The sequence below is a fragment of the Thunnus maccoyii genome, chromosome 4 (genome assembly GCF_910596095.1).
Source record: "Thunnus maccoyii chromosome 4, fThuMac1.1, whole genome shotgun sequence".
Lineage (NCBI taxonomy): Eukaryota > Metazoa > Chordata > Actinopteri > Scombriformes > Scombridae > Thunnus > Thunnus maccoyii.
Window position 1 is genome coordinate 31,069,460 of NC_056536.1, and position 16,774 is coordinate 31,086,233.

The window sequence follows — 16,774 nt, forward strand, 5'->3', positions numbered from 1 at the left end:
CACACACACACACACACACACACACACACTCCCTCCCACTTCCCCCCGGAGAAATACACTCCTGTCAACTTCAGCTCTGATTCTTCTCAAGTTTTCAAGATGAACTGATTATATACAGCAGCACACAAACGAACCCGCACAGAAAGAATAGTTTTTAGAGATTTTACAACATCAGTTCTTGAAATGCTTTCGACATTTTGCGCAATATTGTTTGATTCTCCCCCCCCCCCCCCGCCCCCCCCGCCCCTCCCCCACAACAAAAAAAATATATATATAAACCTTGAAGACATCAGGTGGTAAAGTAGAAGTAAACTGGCTTCTGGTGGGAATGTTACCATACACTTTGCAGAGTGTGTGTGTGTGTGTGTGTGTGTGAGGAACTGAAAATGGAATTGGCAGGTCTGATCTGAGGTATTTCCTGGTGGTCAACATGGCGTCTTAAATGCATAAGTAGCAAGTTGCTCCCTGGGTAAAAGGGGTGAGGAGGAGGAGGAGGAGGAGGAAGGGGGGTGGGGAGGTGGAGGGTGGGGGGAAAAGTGCTATAGGACACAGAGAGCTTATATACAAGCGAGCACAAAAAAAGTTTCTCTCCTCCTTTTTTTTTTTTGTTTTTTTTTTTAAACCAAACAAACTCCTTTTTTCTCTCTCTCTCTTTTCTTTTCCAGTTTTCATCCTTCAGCTCCTCCGCACTCAAAGTCCGTTTCCGTATTTATCTTTTAAGATAAGTCAAACCGCTTTTCTTTCCTTCAGTCACTTGAGAACAGTCCAAAAAAAAACAATAATAAAAAAACCCAAAACGCTCATTGGACTCCCAAAAGAGAACAAATTAAATCTTCAATCGAATCAAAAGCACTCGTCGTTTAACAAACAGCTTCAGTAGTACTAATTCAGGGAGTCATTTTAAAATTATTTGTTATGATCATAAGACGGCGTTGCCCGGGGCAACCGTCAATCAAAACTCCCCCGCGTAAGACGTTCCACGGGGGGAAAAAACTCAAAAAACTTCTCAACCCACAAAGGGGAGGAAGGGGGGCAAAGTCTGTTTTTTCTCTGAAACCACAGCAGCAGAATCAAAAACCTTTCAGTCTTCCTCTTCCTCCTCTCTTCCTCTCCTCCACACTCCTTTGCTCAGAGTGTATCGCTGATTGTGAGGTGCTTCCGGAGAGAGGAGAGGAAGAGAATCCTCCAGAGTCCCAGCGCTCTGCTCCTATTTCATCTTTTTTTTTGTTTGTTTGTTTTTTCTCTCTCCTCTCAGGCAGAATGGATGGATTGAGGTTGTGGGGGATTGTTTTGGGGTATGATGGCGGGGGCGGGGTGGGATTCATCACCCTCCCTCTGTCCCAGTTTCCCCACTTTTTTTCCCTCTCAAAATGAAAAGTGTCCGCAGTTTTCCCGAAGAGAAGGCAGATGAGGAGAAATCAACGAATCCCGATATAAGGAGGGAAGAGCGAACACAAAGAGGAGGAGGAGGTCTGGCGTTCGGCGATGTTAAAGGAGAGACGAAGGACGCGGACGAACACGAAACAAATGTAACGGGAAGTGTGTGTGTGTGTGTGTGTATATGTGTGTGTGTTCTCCCATATTTCCCCCCCCCCTTAAATCAGTTCTGCTGCAGGATGAGGTTCTCCAGCTCGTCTGCCGAGCGGAGCAGGAAGGCGGCCGACTCCCGGTAGCCGGCGATCAGCTGACGCACAGCCGTGATCTCCGGTTGGCTGAGCTGGGTCGAAGCCCCGCCTCCTCCTGCGCCCCCGCTGCCTCGCCCGCCCAGGCTGTTGTTGGTGGAGGCAGAAGAGGAGTTACTGATGTTGGCAGAGGAGAGAGATTTCATGCTGAGGTCTGTGGGGCCTGAAGGTAGAGGGAGAGAGGGATGGATGAAGAGGAAGAATGAAACGATTGATGAAGGAGGGAAACGGAGGGATGAGATGGAGATGGATGAAGTCGAGGAAATATAAAGAAGTGAAAGGAGAAGACGGGGGGAATGGAAGAAAAGACAGAGAGAAACAGATCAGTCAGTTCAAAATGACAAACGCTGCTCCAATATCATTATGAAACGAATCCTTTATAACCTGCAGCTACCATTAAACCAGTCCAGCTCCCAGTTCATAAGAGCATCAGAGCTTGCAAGCTTCATGTAGCAGAAAGCTTCATCTACTTTTTTTTTTTAAAACACAACTGGATTTATAGTTGCACACTAAGGGTTTATATCCCTTTGCAGGCTACATACACAGTTGTAGCTACTCTGTAGCATGGATGTATAATAAGAGCTGGATAGGGCGCCGCCGCTCAGCCTTGCAGCCAAATTTTCCCAGTGGACGCCTGTAAAACTGTTGACAGGACCCTCGAACTGCAAACAACATCAATTATGACTCTTTCTATTATGAACTTTTGATCCATGGAGGTTTTATGTTTGTAAAACTTTCCTCGAACCGAGAAAAGCGATTTAAAAATCTGTGACGTCATCACAATGTAAAGTCTATGGGCCGAGCGGGAAACACTATTGCGCATATTCAGTGGGCCGCACAACGCGGAAGCAAACCTGGAAGCTAGAAACTTTTTTTTGGCGTATGCGCCAGGCGAGCAGTTCCTATAGGACTGAATGGGCGCCATTTTTAGTTTGGTATCCAGCTCTTATGATACATCGATGCTCTGTAGTTGACATACGCCTCCTAAAAAAAATGTAACTTCCTGTTGGGGCGACGGCGGCTACAGAGATACCGTGTGGAGACAACAAGAACTGTGATTGGTCACCTCTCCTACAAGTTTTTGATGCTGGTGGAGACTGTTGATTGTGAAAACAACATGAAGCTCAGTAATCATCTCCTGTTCATTACAACACACACATCTAACAAAGTGCACTCACTTAAGTTACTTAAGTTACTTAAGCACATATGATAAATCTGTCTATTGTTGCTGTTGTGACGCTCAACTATAAATCAAAACCTACACTGTATGTATCTGTATTGTGTCAAGTAGAAATCCAGGACACTTAAAACTTACAGTCCATTCAGACCTGCCTGGTAACGTGGGTTAAATGTAGGCACCAGGTTTTGACATGAGGAAAAATGTTTGGAGAGCGAAGAGTCCAATTGCATGTAAATTATGTAAGTAATTCACATTTTCTAAACCTTAATTTGTCCAACTTTAGGTAGGTTTTCTGAGCATTAATGCAGTTTTGCATCATTGTCCTGCTCCAACCTTTCATATATACGCTATACTCATTTTCAAATGCTGTCAAAACTATTAAGAGACAAATGTTAATTAGTAAAAGCAGAGATTCAGAATCGGAGAAGCCTGTAATAACCACAGACTGTGTTCATATTTCAGTGAAGTTGACATCACTATCGCTCTACCATCTGCTGCTCTGTCTCCTTCTCCATCTCCTCTCTCATTCATCCCCAAATTACCCGCTCATGCTGTTTCTTTTTTATCACTCTCACATCTTTTCCCTCCCTCATCTCTTCTCTAACTGCCTACTTCCTCTTTCATCCGCTTTTCCCCGTCTCTCTCTATTTAGTCTTGTCCTTCTCCCTCTGTCCCTCCGCCGCACGCTCTCCCATCCTCACCATTGCTCTGAGCAGCAGCGCCGGTCGTCAGGGAAACGGGGTGTTGCATGGCAGCACCCAGGCCCGGGTATCCACGGTAACCGTAGCTGAGGCCGGCTCCGTTGATGTAGAGCTGGGTGTCCTGGGAGAAGGCTGATGCGGCCAGGGAGTAGGCGGAGTGGGCGAGGGACGCCGGCTCCCTCAGACCTCCTCCGACGCTGGACGGCTTGTCCAGAGAGATCTGCTCATCCTGGCGGAGGAACCAGGAAATGACGGGGTTTACTCTCAAAATACTACACAGGAAGCTGGTTGGTCACACACATGTGTTTAGTATAAGGGAGGCTCACACGCTTTCTTTATAGTTATCATAAAAAATATTGTTATTGCTTCAAAATTAGGACGTATTTTCCTTCAGTGAGGATCTCTGATGCATCTGTCTTATTCTTAAGAGGACTAGGGATGTGCAGAGAGCCCAGTATTTGTATTTGTATCTGTATTTGTTGAGACAGCAGATATTCTTCTTCAGTGGTAGGAATTTCCCATATTTACAGTTGATTAAATTACCAAAATCAATTGCACATGCTGTAAACTGGAGCTTTTAGGGCTCCTTGGCTTTGCCAGGTTGGTAATAAAATTAACATTTTAGCTGATAAGTAAAATAATGACAAGTTTCTATCAGCCAAAATACATCAGTAACATACTACATATTAGGGATGTGCCCAGTATTTGTATTTGAATAAAAGTGAACAGAGGCTTAAAAATCCTGTTTTTGTTTTTATTACGCCTCTAATTTTAGAAAATTAAAATGTTAGAATAAGTGTTCATTTGACATCTTTTTTTTAAATCCCGAAAACAAATAATTTTTAAAATATTTGTATGAAACTAATATTTGTATAAAGCCCACTATTTGTACTTTGCCGAATAATGTATTTGTATTCAGGCACACCAATAAAGAGGACGAGTGATTTTTAGAAGACAGAAACTCTAAATGTATAGCTCACACTCTTCCTCACTAGACTATCATTTATTAGGAGGCAATATATGTCTGTGGTTGTAGTATATTAACTTCATAACTACCTGGATAACTTCAATATCTCAGTATGACTGGATTGTGTTTTATAGTCAGTAACATGATGTGTCCTCTGTTACCTTTGTTATTGAGCTTCAAGGTAACATTGCTCAATTAGCCAGATAAACTGTGGTTCTTTGGCACCAGTGACGTTTAACTCATCATTTATATAATTAAAACACCAGTCTGCAGGCAGGTAACATGACAGATATTTAGACAGTTCAGTATTACTGTGATCCTCACTCAGCAGCTTCTGCCAGAAACTATTATATAGATGTTAGACAGTCACACACAAACATCAAATTTTGCCTGAAGTTATACACATGAGCACATAAACGCTTACGTGATAGGCTTCGAGGCGCATCCTCTTCGCGGCGTTGCGTGATTCGCTCTCGCAGGCGGCGGCCAGGATGTTCTCAGCCATGGCTGAGGTGAGGTGAGGTGGAGTAGGACGGGTCTGGAGACAACACAACAAATTTAATCACTGTGAGTGAATCAGGGCAACAGGTGGGTATGATAACGTTACGTAAAAACCCGATAATCTTCAGACAGAACATTAACAGAACAAAGTAAACAAGTGGATTTACTGTGCAGACTGTGCGGTTAATCCTTGTTACGTTGTAGTTGTGATTGATTGTATTAGGCTGGAACGAGTGTTTGCTGAACATTGCAGGACACGTAGACCATCTAACCAACACTCAGCTGTCAACTTACTGGATTTTACACCCGACTAATACCTGACAAATATCCACAGCTCTCAGATGTCTGTCACTCAAAATATGCATCTATATATCCACAAGTCTTTATCCAAATGCTTTAGAAACTAGCCCTTTCATGCATGAATTATTAAATCACAGAGTAAAACGTTTTTTTTATTGTTTATTTTTACTCTTAAACAAGTGAAAAATCATGTCAGTAACTTTTTTTTTTAATATACTGAATTTTGAAATGTGTCCGCTGTAGTGGTCACCATGCATCAACGGAGTAAAAAGCAATTTATGGAAATCAATACAGGCAAAATATATATATATGTTTATATATATATTATTTTATTACTAAGACCAAATGGTATGAATACACATAGGAACATTAGATAACAACAATAGAGAGGATATTTGAAGAACAGGTCCTAGGCCCAATAGACAGAATGTACACTTTGTTGCATGACGTCCACAGAGTGGACAGATGTATTTTCAGTCACAGAAAATAATGTACAAAAAAAATATTATTAAAATCTTGATAAAAGTATTTCAAACATCTTATTTAGTTGAAAAATATACTTTTTAGTTGTTTTTTTTCTCTGAGAATAAAAGTATTTAACAGATATTCCTGAGCTACTTGGTGCATTTCCTCCACCTTTACACCATTTTGAATTTATGATTCAATATCTCAAAATCACAGCCAGAGTCAAAAATGATATTCAGATGGAATTGTAGACAACACTTTGGGGGTTCAACACCTGGTAGTTGGAACATGGTACTACAACTTAAATAGTTCAAGATGACTTCCAAATATCTGTCCACTGTAGTGGACGCCATGCATGAAAGGGCTAGACACCGCATGTTTGTCACATCTGTCCGTTTGACACATCTGGACACCAACTGAAACAGTTGGTGTCCAGATGTGTCAAATGGTCCGCGATGATATTCAGTGTCTTACTTACAAATTTCACCAAAATCTTTGACAATAAACCCAAGAAAAGCAGGTTGATGTGTGATTTTTTTTTTTCAGATTTGTATCGCCAACAGTTAAATTGTTGTTGAAAAGTTTAAAGGCTTTATGCTCTTGTTTGGCTCGTGTCATTTAGTTCCCTGAAAATGTCGCCTCAGCTGAGGATATAAAGGTCCTGGGTTCAAGTCTCAGGGTGATCAAGTGTGAACGCTGTCAGTTTCATCTCGTCTACTCTTCAACCCTTTCAAGCTCCCTTGTTCTCTAACTCAGTACATTCAACTGCCATCTGCAGCTTTATTGTTTTCTATAATTTTTGATTCTTATATGCAAATGACATTGACTTTTTAAAAAAGATTATGTAGATTAATGCAAACTGTATGCGGAGGCACATTAGGCCTGTTGTGTTAAAAGCAGAGTGAAGTGCTGTGTTTTATCATCATGCTTCACCACTGGAGGGCAGCAGAGACATTCACATGACTGGTTCATCTTTATGTTCAGTGTGAGGAAGCTGCCCGTCATTCCACTCAATGTCACTGTGTGCAAAGTCACAATAGATGTAACGGGTTCAAATACCTCAAGTTCTTCATCATGCACCTCTCCTGCATTAGTGCACCCTCTGTCAACCACCCTGACTCTGCTCTGTATGGTGTTGAATCACTGTCAATTAATACAGCTCGTTAATTCAAAATGACTTTATATTTACAGACATTTATAGCCTGAGTTTAGACTCGTATGTCTGACAGCTTGGTAGAGTATAAACTAGGTTACACAGCACGTCTGTTCGACATATTAAGGGTATTTCTCCAAGAAGACGAGGAGGCTTTGATAATCTTTGATAAACCTCAGCATGAAGTATATCGGATTATTCAGCATCTCAGTGAAAAACAGTCACAGTCCAGCTGAGTCATTTTTTTTCCTGTGCTGACAACATGAAGATCTCTGTTATATTCTTTCATTATTTTTTAATTACCAGTACAGATTGCAGCGTATTAATCATCCGCGTCCCTGCTGGTTCCTGCTGATGCCGTGTCGTCGACTGTAAAACATATTAACAATATGCACCTGCCAGTTTAAGCCAGTTTGTCGCTTAATATGCGTTTGACCTGAAACGGCAGTGAAATAAATAGATGCACTTGAAGAAATGCTGCCACGCAGTCTTTATTACTTCTTATATTAAAGACACTCTGCACCCTGTCACACCTGTAAACTGAAATAAATTGACGCCGAGCGTGTCGTTTCTATAGTTACAACACATTTACAGGCACATTTGATCATCTTTTTTCTACAAAAGATGATAATTGTTTGTTGCTAGTCGCCCATACTGCAGCAGATGCCACAACCTGTTCTGTTAAAACTAAAACTACATGGATAAGACACAAATATAAGTCAGTTTATACATTGTGGAGTCTAAAAATCATAGAGTTAAATAACCAGAAAGCACAATTTGTTATAAAACATGTCAAATCTACATCTGAATCTGAACAAAATACACACAATTAATGATGATTTTTTAAGGATAAATTGTGCAAAATATCAAGTGAGTCAGATTTCTGACTCACTTGAGCTATAAATATGGAAAAGAACAACCAATCACGTAATGGAGGATAAATTAAAAATCAATTTTGGACATTACTTTGGGATGACAGACATGGTTCATAATGTAAATGTATAGAGCAGACGTAACTGCAGCGAGAGTCAAACTGATGCAACAATTAAAAGGCTTTTTTTGGAGTGTAGAATTGTTTTTTAAATTTAATTTCTACACAGTCCAACATCATACAAACGTAGTATTTTAACCTTGCTTCATTGGAATATTTGAGTCTCCACATTTTCTAAGCATTTTTCATGCTTTTAAAATCAAAACATTTCCTGTGAACAGTTTATTCCCTCTACAGCAGTTCAGCATCTGAATTTGTGACCTTTGCCTCTGTGTGAAGTGTTTTTCCAAGAACTTGCTAAAGGTTTCCGAGAGGGTGTTTTTTCTTTTTTTTTCTCCTTTTTTTTTACTTTGAGAGCACCAGTACAGTAAGTGACTGCGAGCTTTTGTTCCTCTGTATACATAACTGTAGGAATGAAAAACATCAGGAAACGAGAGAGGCTGATAGAATGACAAAAGAAGCAAGGCCGGCCGTGCATTGTGGGGAATTATTGACTCTGAACATGTTGCTGGTCAATCAGTCAAACTACTCACTGTGTATAATCTGTACAACAGGATGCAGTACAATAGAATAATGGTTGTTCAAGAACCGCAGACCTTCACCGGCTCAACAAGCTGTACATCATTTATTCCCTGTGATTTAACATTAAAGTTAAACTCTAATATCAAGAATAAGAAGTTTGATTTTTACTTTAATTAGGTCACTTTACTCTGAAGAATGTTTTCCATATGAAGATGAGAGTTTTAGCCGCTAATAGAACATCTCACAGTGAAAAGAGGAATTACACGACTGTCAGTCTAAAAGCCCTCAGAGAGCAGGTATCAGGTCGGTGTCGCAGAGCCATTTTCTCCAAACTGTCTAATGCTGCTTTCAAGTCATACTGGGAAATGGTAGAATAATAGGATCACACGCCGGGTTACTTGTACTACTACCACTTAAACTCATGATAACTAGAATGCAGTCAGACCTCCTCAAAGACTGCACGATCCTCTAAATGTGTTATTTTAAAAATAGCTATCCTGCGAACAGAAAAAAACAACACTATTATCAGGTGTGTAAAGTACCTCCATGCCGTTCTTCTTCATGCGTCGGCAGGATTTGAGGTAGGTGCGGATGCGCTTGCGAGCGCGTTCCTGGAACTCCGGGAACTGTCTGCTGCAGGACTCGATGATGGCTTGGATCTTCTCCTTGGGCTGCTTGGAGATGGGCACCATCCGATCCAAGTTCTCGTCCACAAACAGGCGCACAAACATCTGCAGGGTAGACAAAAACAGATGTTACAGAACAAAGACTTAAAAGTCTACAGCTGTGCCGTAACGTGGGGCCAACCCGTGGCATAGGCCACGTAGGCGGTCGCCTAGGGCACCAAATGAGGGACGGGGGCGCCAATTGAGTGGCAAGTGGGTGTTTTGGAAATATGTAGTCTACAAGTTTTTGTTTTTTCCAAAGCCTTACTGTTCAGTTTTTGCACGACAGCCACTGAACTTCATCTGCTGCCTCAGGCACTGCCACCAAACACTCATTGTGAATGGCACCTTGACCCCCCACTTGCCTTTTTGTCTGGGGGACTGAGAGGACTTTGTCTGGGCTGGAGGTACCATTGTGGCGATTGATTTTAGTGCTAATTCATATCTGGACTATTCTTGGACTTGAGTTTGTACTTTTTTTGGGGGGGGGGGCTCCAATCTAAATCTTTTGGGGCTTCAATTTAAAATCTCACCTAGTGCACCAACATAGTCAGGGTCAGCCCTGCACGAACATGCTCACAAGTGATAATATTTCATGGTAAGACATCTGATAGTTGAGATATTTCAGTCTGGACCCCTAAGTGATGGAGTGGTGGTGGCTAAAAACAGTTTTATGATGCATTTATGGCCCCATATATGTTGTTTGTAAGTCATCTAAAGTCTGTAAACATGAGTATGACTGCAGTATATTGTGAGTTAAAGCTGCAATTGTTTTTTTGGGCAGAACTCCACAACAAGCTGACAAACGCAAACCTCTTTCAGGGCAGGAAGATTATCTTTAACCATTCATTCATTTCCCTCTCCTCTCTTTCTTCCCCACTCCTCCCGCTTTCGCATCAGCTGTTTAGGAAGCGTCACTCCTAGTTATCAAATCAGACTGCTCCACGATTTCTAACCACCAATCACGGCTCACCTGTCAAACTTTAAAATCCGTTTCCCTCCCGCAATCATCGCGACCCTCCTCCACCCCCCATCCACCTCCACGGCCGCACCCTCTTCATCCCCAGATCACCATCTCGCCTTCTCCACTCCGTTACTATAGCACCAGGCCCGAGTTCACCAGAAGCCGCTACCTACACTACCGTTGTCTAGACTCCATCGGGGGGGGGGGGGTTATCCTATACTACTCTTGCATTCACCTCCCCCCTTTCATATCCAGCGACATCACGAAGGGGTCTCTAGACTTTTCCAACTTCATCTATCATGCTTGTTCAATAAATATCATTTACTTCATAAAGAAATTGAGTCTCTCCTGATTGAAATTGCAGACGCATTAGCAAACAGCTCATTCTTATGTACACATCCGTACAAACATTATCCATTTATTTATTTGGAGTTGTGTTTCTGTCCAGCTGATGAATGTAAGTCCTTTTAGCTGCATTAAATGAATCAGAGCAGAACAACAGCTGCCTGATGCTGCAGTATGATACTGAATCATACTGTGAATGGGCCATAAAACCAAGACAACGAGCTAAAAAAAAAAAAAAAAAGGCTAAAAGTCTCTGCGGAGCTACATGATAATTCACTGCAGGTTCATAACTGAGAGCGGCTGCTGCTTTGCTGTAACACGCAGCCATTCGATACGTGATTAATACAGGAAAATGATCGGTGGAGTGTGTTTTTTGTGCAGTCAGTGAGAAAAATGTTCATTGTGAAACAAAGTTCAGGCTGCTGGATGTTCTGGAGTCTGCGCCTCAGTGATCAATAACACTGACAGGTTTTACAGGAGGGAACATGCAGTCAGCTCTTCAGTATTTTTTCTTTATGGAGGATAAAGAGACACCTTATGGTTCCCAGCGGGGACGTCATGTGACACGGCGGGGCGTCTGTCTGATACCGGTCTCTGACTTACATTGAAGGCCTTTAGTCTCTCGGGATCGACTCCCTCCGTGTCGTTGATCTTGTCGTTGTCGTCGTGGTCGTCGTGGTCATCGTCGTCGTCGTCCGGGGCGACCTGGCTGCCGTGACGCCCCATAGTCAGGTCCTCGGCACTCAGGTCCATCTTCACGCTGTCGTAGCTTCCGCCTGAACTGTACTGGGGAGACTACACACACACACACACACACACACACACACACACACACACACAGAATAGCATTAATATCAACTCAATATTTGTCTCCAAAAGTGAGTATTTAACTAGACCAGAACAGGAAGGAGGACTGTATTAGTGAGGTCACACAATCTTTGTGTTTTTACCATTTCTGTGCTTAATTAATTAACACTAATTAATAGTCTCGTTAGGATCTGACAGCAGCCAATGAAAAGGTCCTTAAATACAAAGATTTAGGTGTTTGGTGGAGACTCTCACAAGAGGCAAATATCAGCTCACAAAAGAGAAAAATCAAGATAATTTAAGGAATAAACGATCACATTTCTTAAAGCACGGTAGCTTTCACTTTCAAAAAACATATCTAGAAGCTACGACCTGGTCCGGCAGGTTGAGTCCAGCAGACATTTAATCACTGAGTGAAAGTCAACAGATGAAACGTTTTCCACTTCAGCGGCGTAAAGAGGACTTGGGGAGGAGGGAGGGGGGGGGGGGCGAGAAAGTGCGATGATAGGTTTGTAATGCAGCATGGAAACGTTTACCGGGGTGTCAAAACCGGGTGATAAGGTTCACTGTCATGGCAACAGATGCTCCATCTTCCTCTGCAGCTTCACTCTCTCTCCTGCAGCTCACCTGAATGTGTGTTTTATATTTACTTATATATATGTTATATTGTTTTATAGTTTCATCACCTCCCCTCTTAGAGTTGATTGATCACACAATAATGATCAATCCAACTGCTGCTACTCATTAGCATTTAATCATATAATTGAATAATAATTATAATAGAAATATATGTCTGTATTAAAGAAGTTACTCAGACTGACTTTTAGTGTGTTTTTTAGTTACTGAGGATCTTTTTAACTTGTGTGAAGCATCTTTGAAAAGCGCTCTATAAATTAAATGTAGTATTATTATTATAATTATCGATTATATATGATTTTGAGAATGATATCTATGGCTTTCTGATTTGATATGTATTTAAAAAGGTTTAACAGCTGCTTGGAAACATATGAGCTGCGATAATAAACACATTATTCCTTCTTTAAATTTTTCTAATTTTAGGGGGGGAAGTATACTGCTTAAACCAAAAAGTCTAAAATATATCTTTCAGATAATGACTAAACACTAACACTGGGATAGTTTAGCATTCATATATCTAGCTGAAAGCTTCCACCTGTAGAGGCCAGTGCATGAAATTAATTTTCCCTTTAATTAGAGATGTAAACAAACAGTCGGAGGACACAGAAAATGACTCAACCTGACAGATGCACAAAGAGAAAAATGTCCCTTCTACCTCCGCTCAATGCACATACACTCGGCCATGACTCATATACAGGTGCATGAACATAGAGACGCACAATGTAAAGAGACGGACCTGCTGCAAGGACACACGCATATAAAAGGAGGGAAGAACACACACACACACACACACACACACACACACACACACACACACACACACACACACACACACACACACACACACACACACACACACACAGCAAAAGAAAGAAAACCTATGGAGAGAAATGTGAGAAGTGTCTGTCTGACACACACACACACACACGTAAGAGAGTGAGAGAACGTGTGAAAAGACTATTTGTTGACTTTATGAGTGAAAATGAGACGACATCACTCTGTGTGTGTGTAGTCTCTCATAGGCTACTTTTGGAGACATTTCAGACTAAAGACCAGTTCATTTCCAATTGGGGACAAAAAACGTGTCCCCAACTGGGGAAAAAGCTGATTTTTTGCATCAGTGGTTAAAGTTAGTGCAAGTCTACAGGAATGTAAGTATATGTAATGTCCCCAAAAGTGACCTAAGTGAGTGTGTGTGTGTGTGTGTGCATTGTATATAGCTGTGTTTGTGTCTTCAAGGTAGACGTGTCTGGCGGTAATATCGGAGCGCTCCAAGGCCGGTGTGTATTGTTTGTCAGCTTCTATGCTATTCAGCTCCCGTCTCCATCTCCTCTCACTTTTTACCTCCATCTTTATTTTTATTTATTTTCTAATTCCTATTTTAATAGCTAACACCGTTCATATTTTAACAAAGATGCCCTAAATAAGCGGAGACGGATGTGGCAATTAATTAAAAAGGATCGGAGTGAAAGATTTAACGGCATCTAGCCAGATTTTTTTTTTTTTTTTGTGGAAGAGCAAAGCAGAGCAGAAGCTGTTCAAATGAAAGTCAAGATGAAATACTAAATTACTTTTTTCATTTTTTGTTGGCAGTTTCTTTGTATCATAACCTTCAACTTCTTAACAATAAATTCTACAGATCATTCAGTAACATTATTTCCTTTATTTTTTATATTGAAAGCAGAGTTTTCTTTGAACAAAATATCATATTTTTTAGGGATTAATAGTGAATAGTTTTATATACCGGCGGATGTATATAAAAACTTCTACCTATAAAAGTGTAACTCTCAATCCTCACAAAGCAGATGAACATTTTAAATCTCTCTATAGTAATATTAGTAACTAACATGGTGAGTTAGCTGCTAAAATTACATAGAACATGACTTATAGGTTGATTTTAGTTGATTTACTAGAGATTATAGCAAAACTATAATCTCAAAAACTGTTGGATGGATGATAATTTGCCAGTTTTTATTCATAATTTGATCATTTTTCAGCAGTGTTGGCTCATCATGAAGATCTTGAACCTGATGTGACTGGAAGGAGCTGCAGCGTCTGTGATGTATTTGCCCGGATGTCTAAAGGCCTGCAGGTTAGATGTGAGTGTTGTAAATGTAGTTAATGGATGGATGAATATTCACCAACCAGCCTAAATTAAACCTGGAGAGCAACAAGATCAGGTGATGTCACATTAACTCCTTCTGTATGTGCGTATTCTCTCACCTTGCCCCCGTAGTCCCTGCCGTTTCTGTCCAGTCGCAGCTCGGCGGCGTGCGTGTGGGACTGGGAGTGTGTGTTGGGAGTGTGCGCGTTATGTGTGTGCGGCAGGGTCAGAGGCAGGGCCGGGTGCGGAGCCAGGGGAGGTTTGGCGGCCAGCGGGTACTTCCTGCGGAGCTCCTCGGGCGCGCTGGGATGCAGAGCGCCGAGCAGCGCCGCGGCCGCCGCCGAGACGGTGACGGGCAGGTGAGAGGTGGACAGAGGCAGCCGCTGAGGAGGCGGGTCGCTCAGGTTCATCGGCTGCTGGTCCTCGGATGATGAGGAGGAGGAAGTAGGCGTGCTGAAGTCCAGCGGGGCGGGGCCGCCGTTGCCGTTGACGACCTCGGTTTCTCTGACTATGGCGCCGTCCGTCACAGCGGAGGAGGGAGGGGTAAGAGCGGGCAGGCCGTTCCCGCTGCCGCTCTCTGATGACGAATCATCTGAAAGGAGAGAAAGAGAAAGATGAGATCTCACACACTTTTCTGCTTTAAAATGTTTCTTCTTCTTCTTTTTAAAGTTTGTTTCCATGACAACAGAACAATCACATACAGCAGTCTGTGCGTTATACAAGTCATTCATAAATCTACACAACATCATCCTGCCAACATGGACGTTATCATGATCACTTTAATTTCACTTTGAGATTAATAAAACAATAAAAGAATAAAAGTCAGTTCACTCAAATCATAAAAAACATATTTAGCTCTACTAGTTTGAACATGCAAATGTGGTTTTATGTGTCCAGCTTCTGAAAAATATCTTTCTCAGAGTTTTATTCTTTATCTTTAATAAACTATAAATCTGTAATGACCTCACTGTTGGAACCACTTTCTACTCAAGAAATGGTCCCAGAGAACTTGATATCACAAAGAAAACGGCTCAATACAAATACTTACTGGAATATGTAAACTGGGCTGCTTGTATTCAGTCATGTCTACTGGTTTTTCATGGAGGCACATAAGGAAGCCTGTAATTCTGTATTAATGGGGCCAAATCCAGCTCATAACAACTCCATGACCTTAACATGAAGTACGAACAAGCAACTTAATCAAAAGAAAACGCTATAAATGACGAGAGAGGCCTTTATGCTACAAACATTATGTTACTATTATCGTTAATGTTAATAATAATAATAATAATAATGTTAACGTTGCTGCAGGAAGTGCATGTGACATGTGGAACCTTATTAGTGTGACGACAACATAAATACAAACAAACACTTCAATGTCTGTGATTTTAGAGACGAGTTCTTTTTCGGTATGAAACGCTCGTTAACATTACAGATGCTGTCCAGAACATTTAATAGATACACAAATACACTGCACATATATTTACATATATAACATCATTCCAAAGCTATTTTTAATGACCAGCAGATGGCATTCTTCCATCAGGAAGCAACATCTGAGTATGAGATGCTTTTTTTTTTTTTTTATGTGTGTGTGACCAACTTTTTTAATTGCTTTTCCGCCGCCGTCCCCACGTAGCTCAGTAAAGGTACAGAGCACATAACAGAAAAGGAATTATCATGCAAAGAATATAAACTCCATGTGAATCAAAAACTCATGTATCAACATGTCTGTTCAGGGTCTTTACATCACCAAAACAACTCAACAAACAGAAGCAGCCTGTATGCTCCCAACACTTATATCATTATAGCCTTTAGCTGCAAAGATAAAGGCATGAAATTCTTATAAACCATCTTAATTTCTGCTTCTGTCCTGCTCTTTAATATAAATAATTATCTGTCCATGCTTTACCTCTTTGTATAACAAGACCTCTTTGACATGGTCTCAACAATAACAGCTTTACAACAATATTATTTGTTGCCTAGCGATGGCTCTATATGCAAAAAAAAAAAAAAAAAAAAGGAAATCTCTCCATTGCAGCCACAACTATCCTCCAGCTGGTGTAAAATCAGTGGACTCAATCTGACACAACACAACAAAACAACAATGAGAGAAAAGTTCTTTAAAGGCGCATGCTGAAGACTAATGCTTTCCTGGGTGGCAGCAATTAAAGTTGCAACAACACTGGAGATGTGTTTCTGTGTTATGACTGAAATGCAGTGTGTGTGTGTGTGTGTGTGTGTGTGTGTGTGTGTGTGTGTGTGTGTGTGCTGCTGAGGAGGCTGTTTGTTGCGGGTCGAGTGGAGAGAAGCAGTGTCTGTTTATTTGATTAAACCCATTCAGTCTGCAGCCTGACCAGACAATAACACAGTCAACACCCTGCATTATGACAGAGACCCCCTCCCCCCCAGCTCATCCTAGCCTCCTCATCATCATCATCATCATCATCATCAAGCTCTTCCTATACTCCCACTTTATGTGAATCACTAAAACATTCTCCCATCCTGGTTATTACTGCCACCTTATTACACTGAACACAGAGTAAGAGTGTATTAAAAGCTACAACCAGAAACTTTTTAAGACAGGAAGTGTGTTATTGTGTCGTCCAGACCGGTGGCTCCAAACCTGGAGGTCAAAAGATAAATCTGGTGGGGTTTGTAAGATTATCATCTGTTTTTTTTTCTCCCTGTGAATAATTGGATAATCACTTCTTCAGGACTCTCAAATTATTCAAACAAAGGAAAGAAAATCAGTCTGTAGCTGAAATGGTAACATAGCAACTGGCAGACA

At 41.3% G+C, this 16,774-nt stretch overlaps 1 protein-coding gene across 11 annotated transcripts in view; it reads right to left on the reverse strand.

The window, feature by feature from the left end:
* Positions 1 to 257: 257 nt before the first annotated feature.
* Positions 258 to 16,774, reverse strand: part of LOC121895861 (nucleolar protein 4-like) — a 193,890-nt gene continuing 177,373 nt past the window's right edge. For 10 of the 11 annotated variants that reach the window (XM_042409366.1, XM_042409365.1, XM_042409362.1 and 7 more), the window contains 6 exons: positions 14,103 to 14,575; positions 11,040 to 11,231; positions 9,005 to 9,193; positions 4,955 to 5,068; positions 3,564 to 3,792; positions 258 to 1,845 (listed from right to left, as the gene is read on the reverse strand). In XM_042409366.1, the coding sequence (XP_042265300.1) occupies positions 1,601 to 1,845; positions 3,564 to 3,792; positions 4,955 to 5,068; positions 9,005 to 9,193; positions 11,040 to 11,231; positions 14,103 to 14,575 (1,442 nt within the window). In that variant the 3' untranslated portion in view covers positions 258 to 1,600. The remainder of the gene's footprint in view (positions 1,846 to 3,563; positions 3,793 to 4,954; positions 5,069 to 9,004; positions 9,194 to 11,039; positions 11,232 to 14,102; positions 14,576 to 16,774) is intronic. The other variant, XM_042409361.1, reaches the window with a different exon arrangement.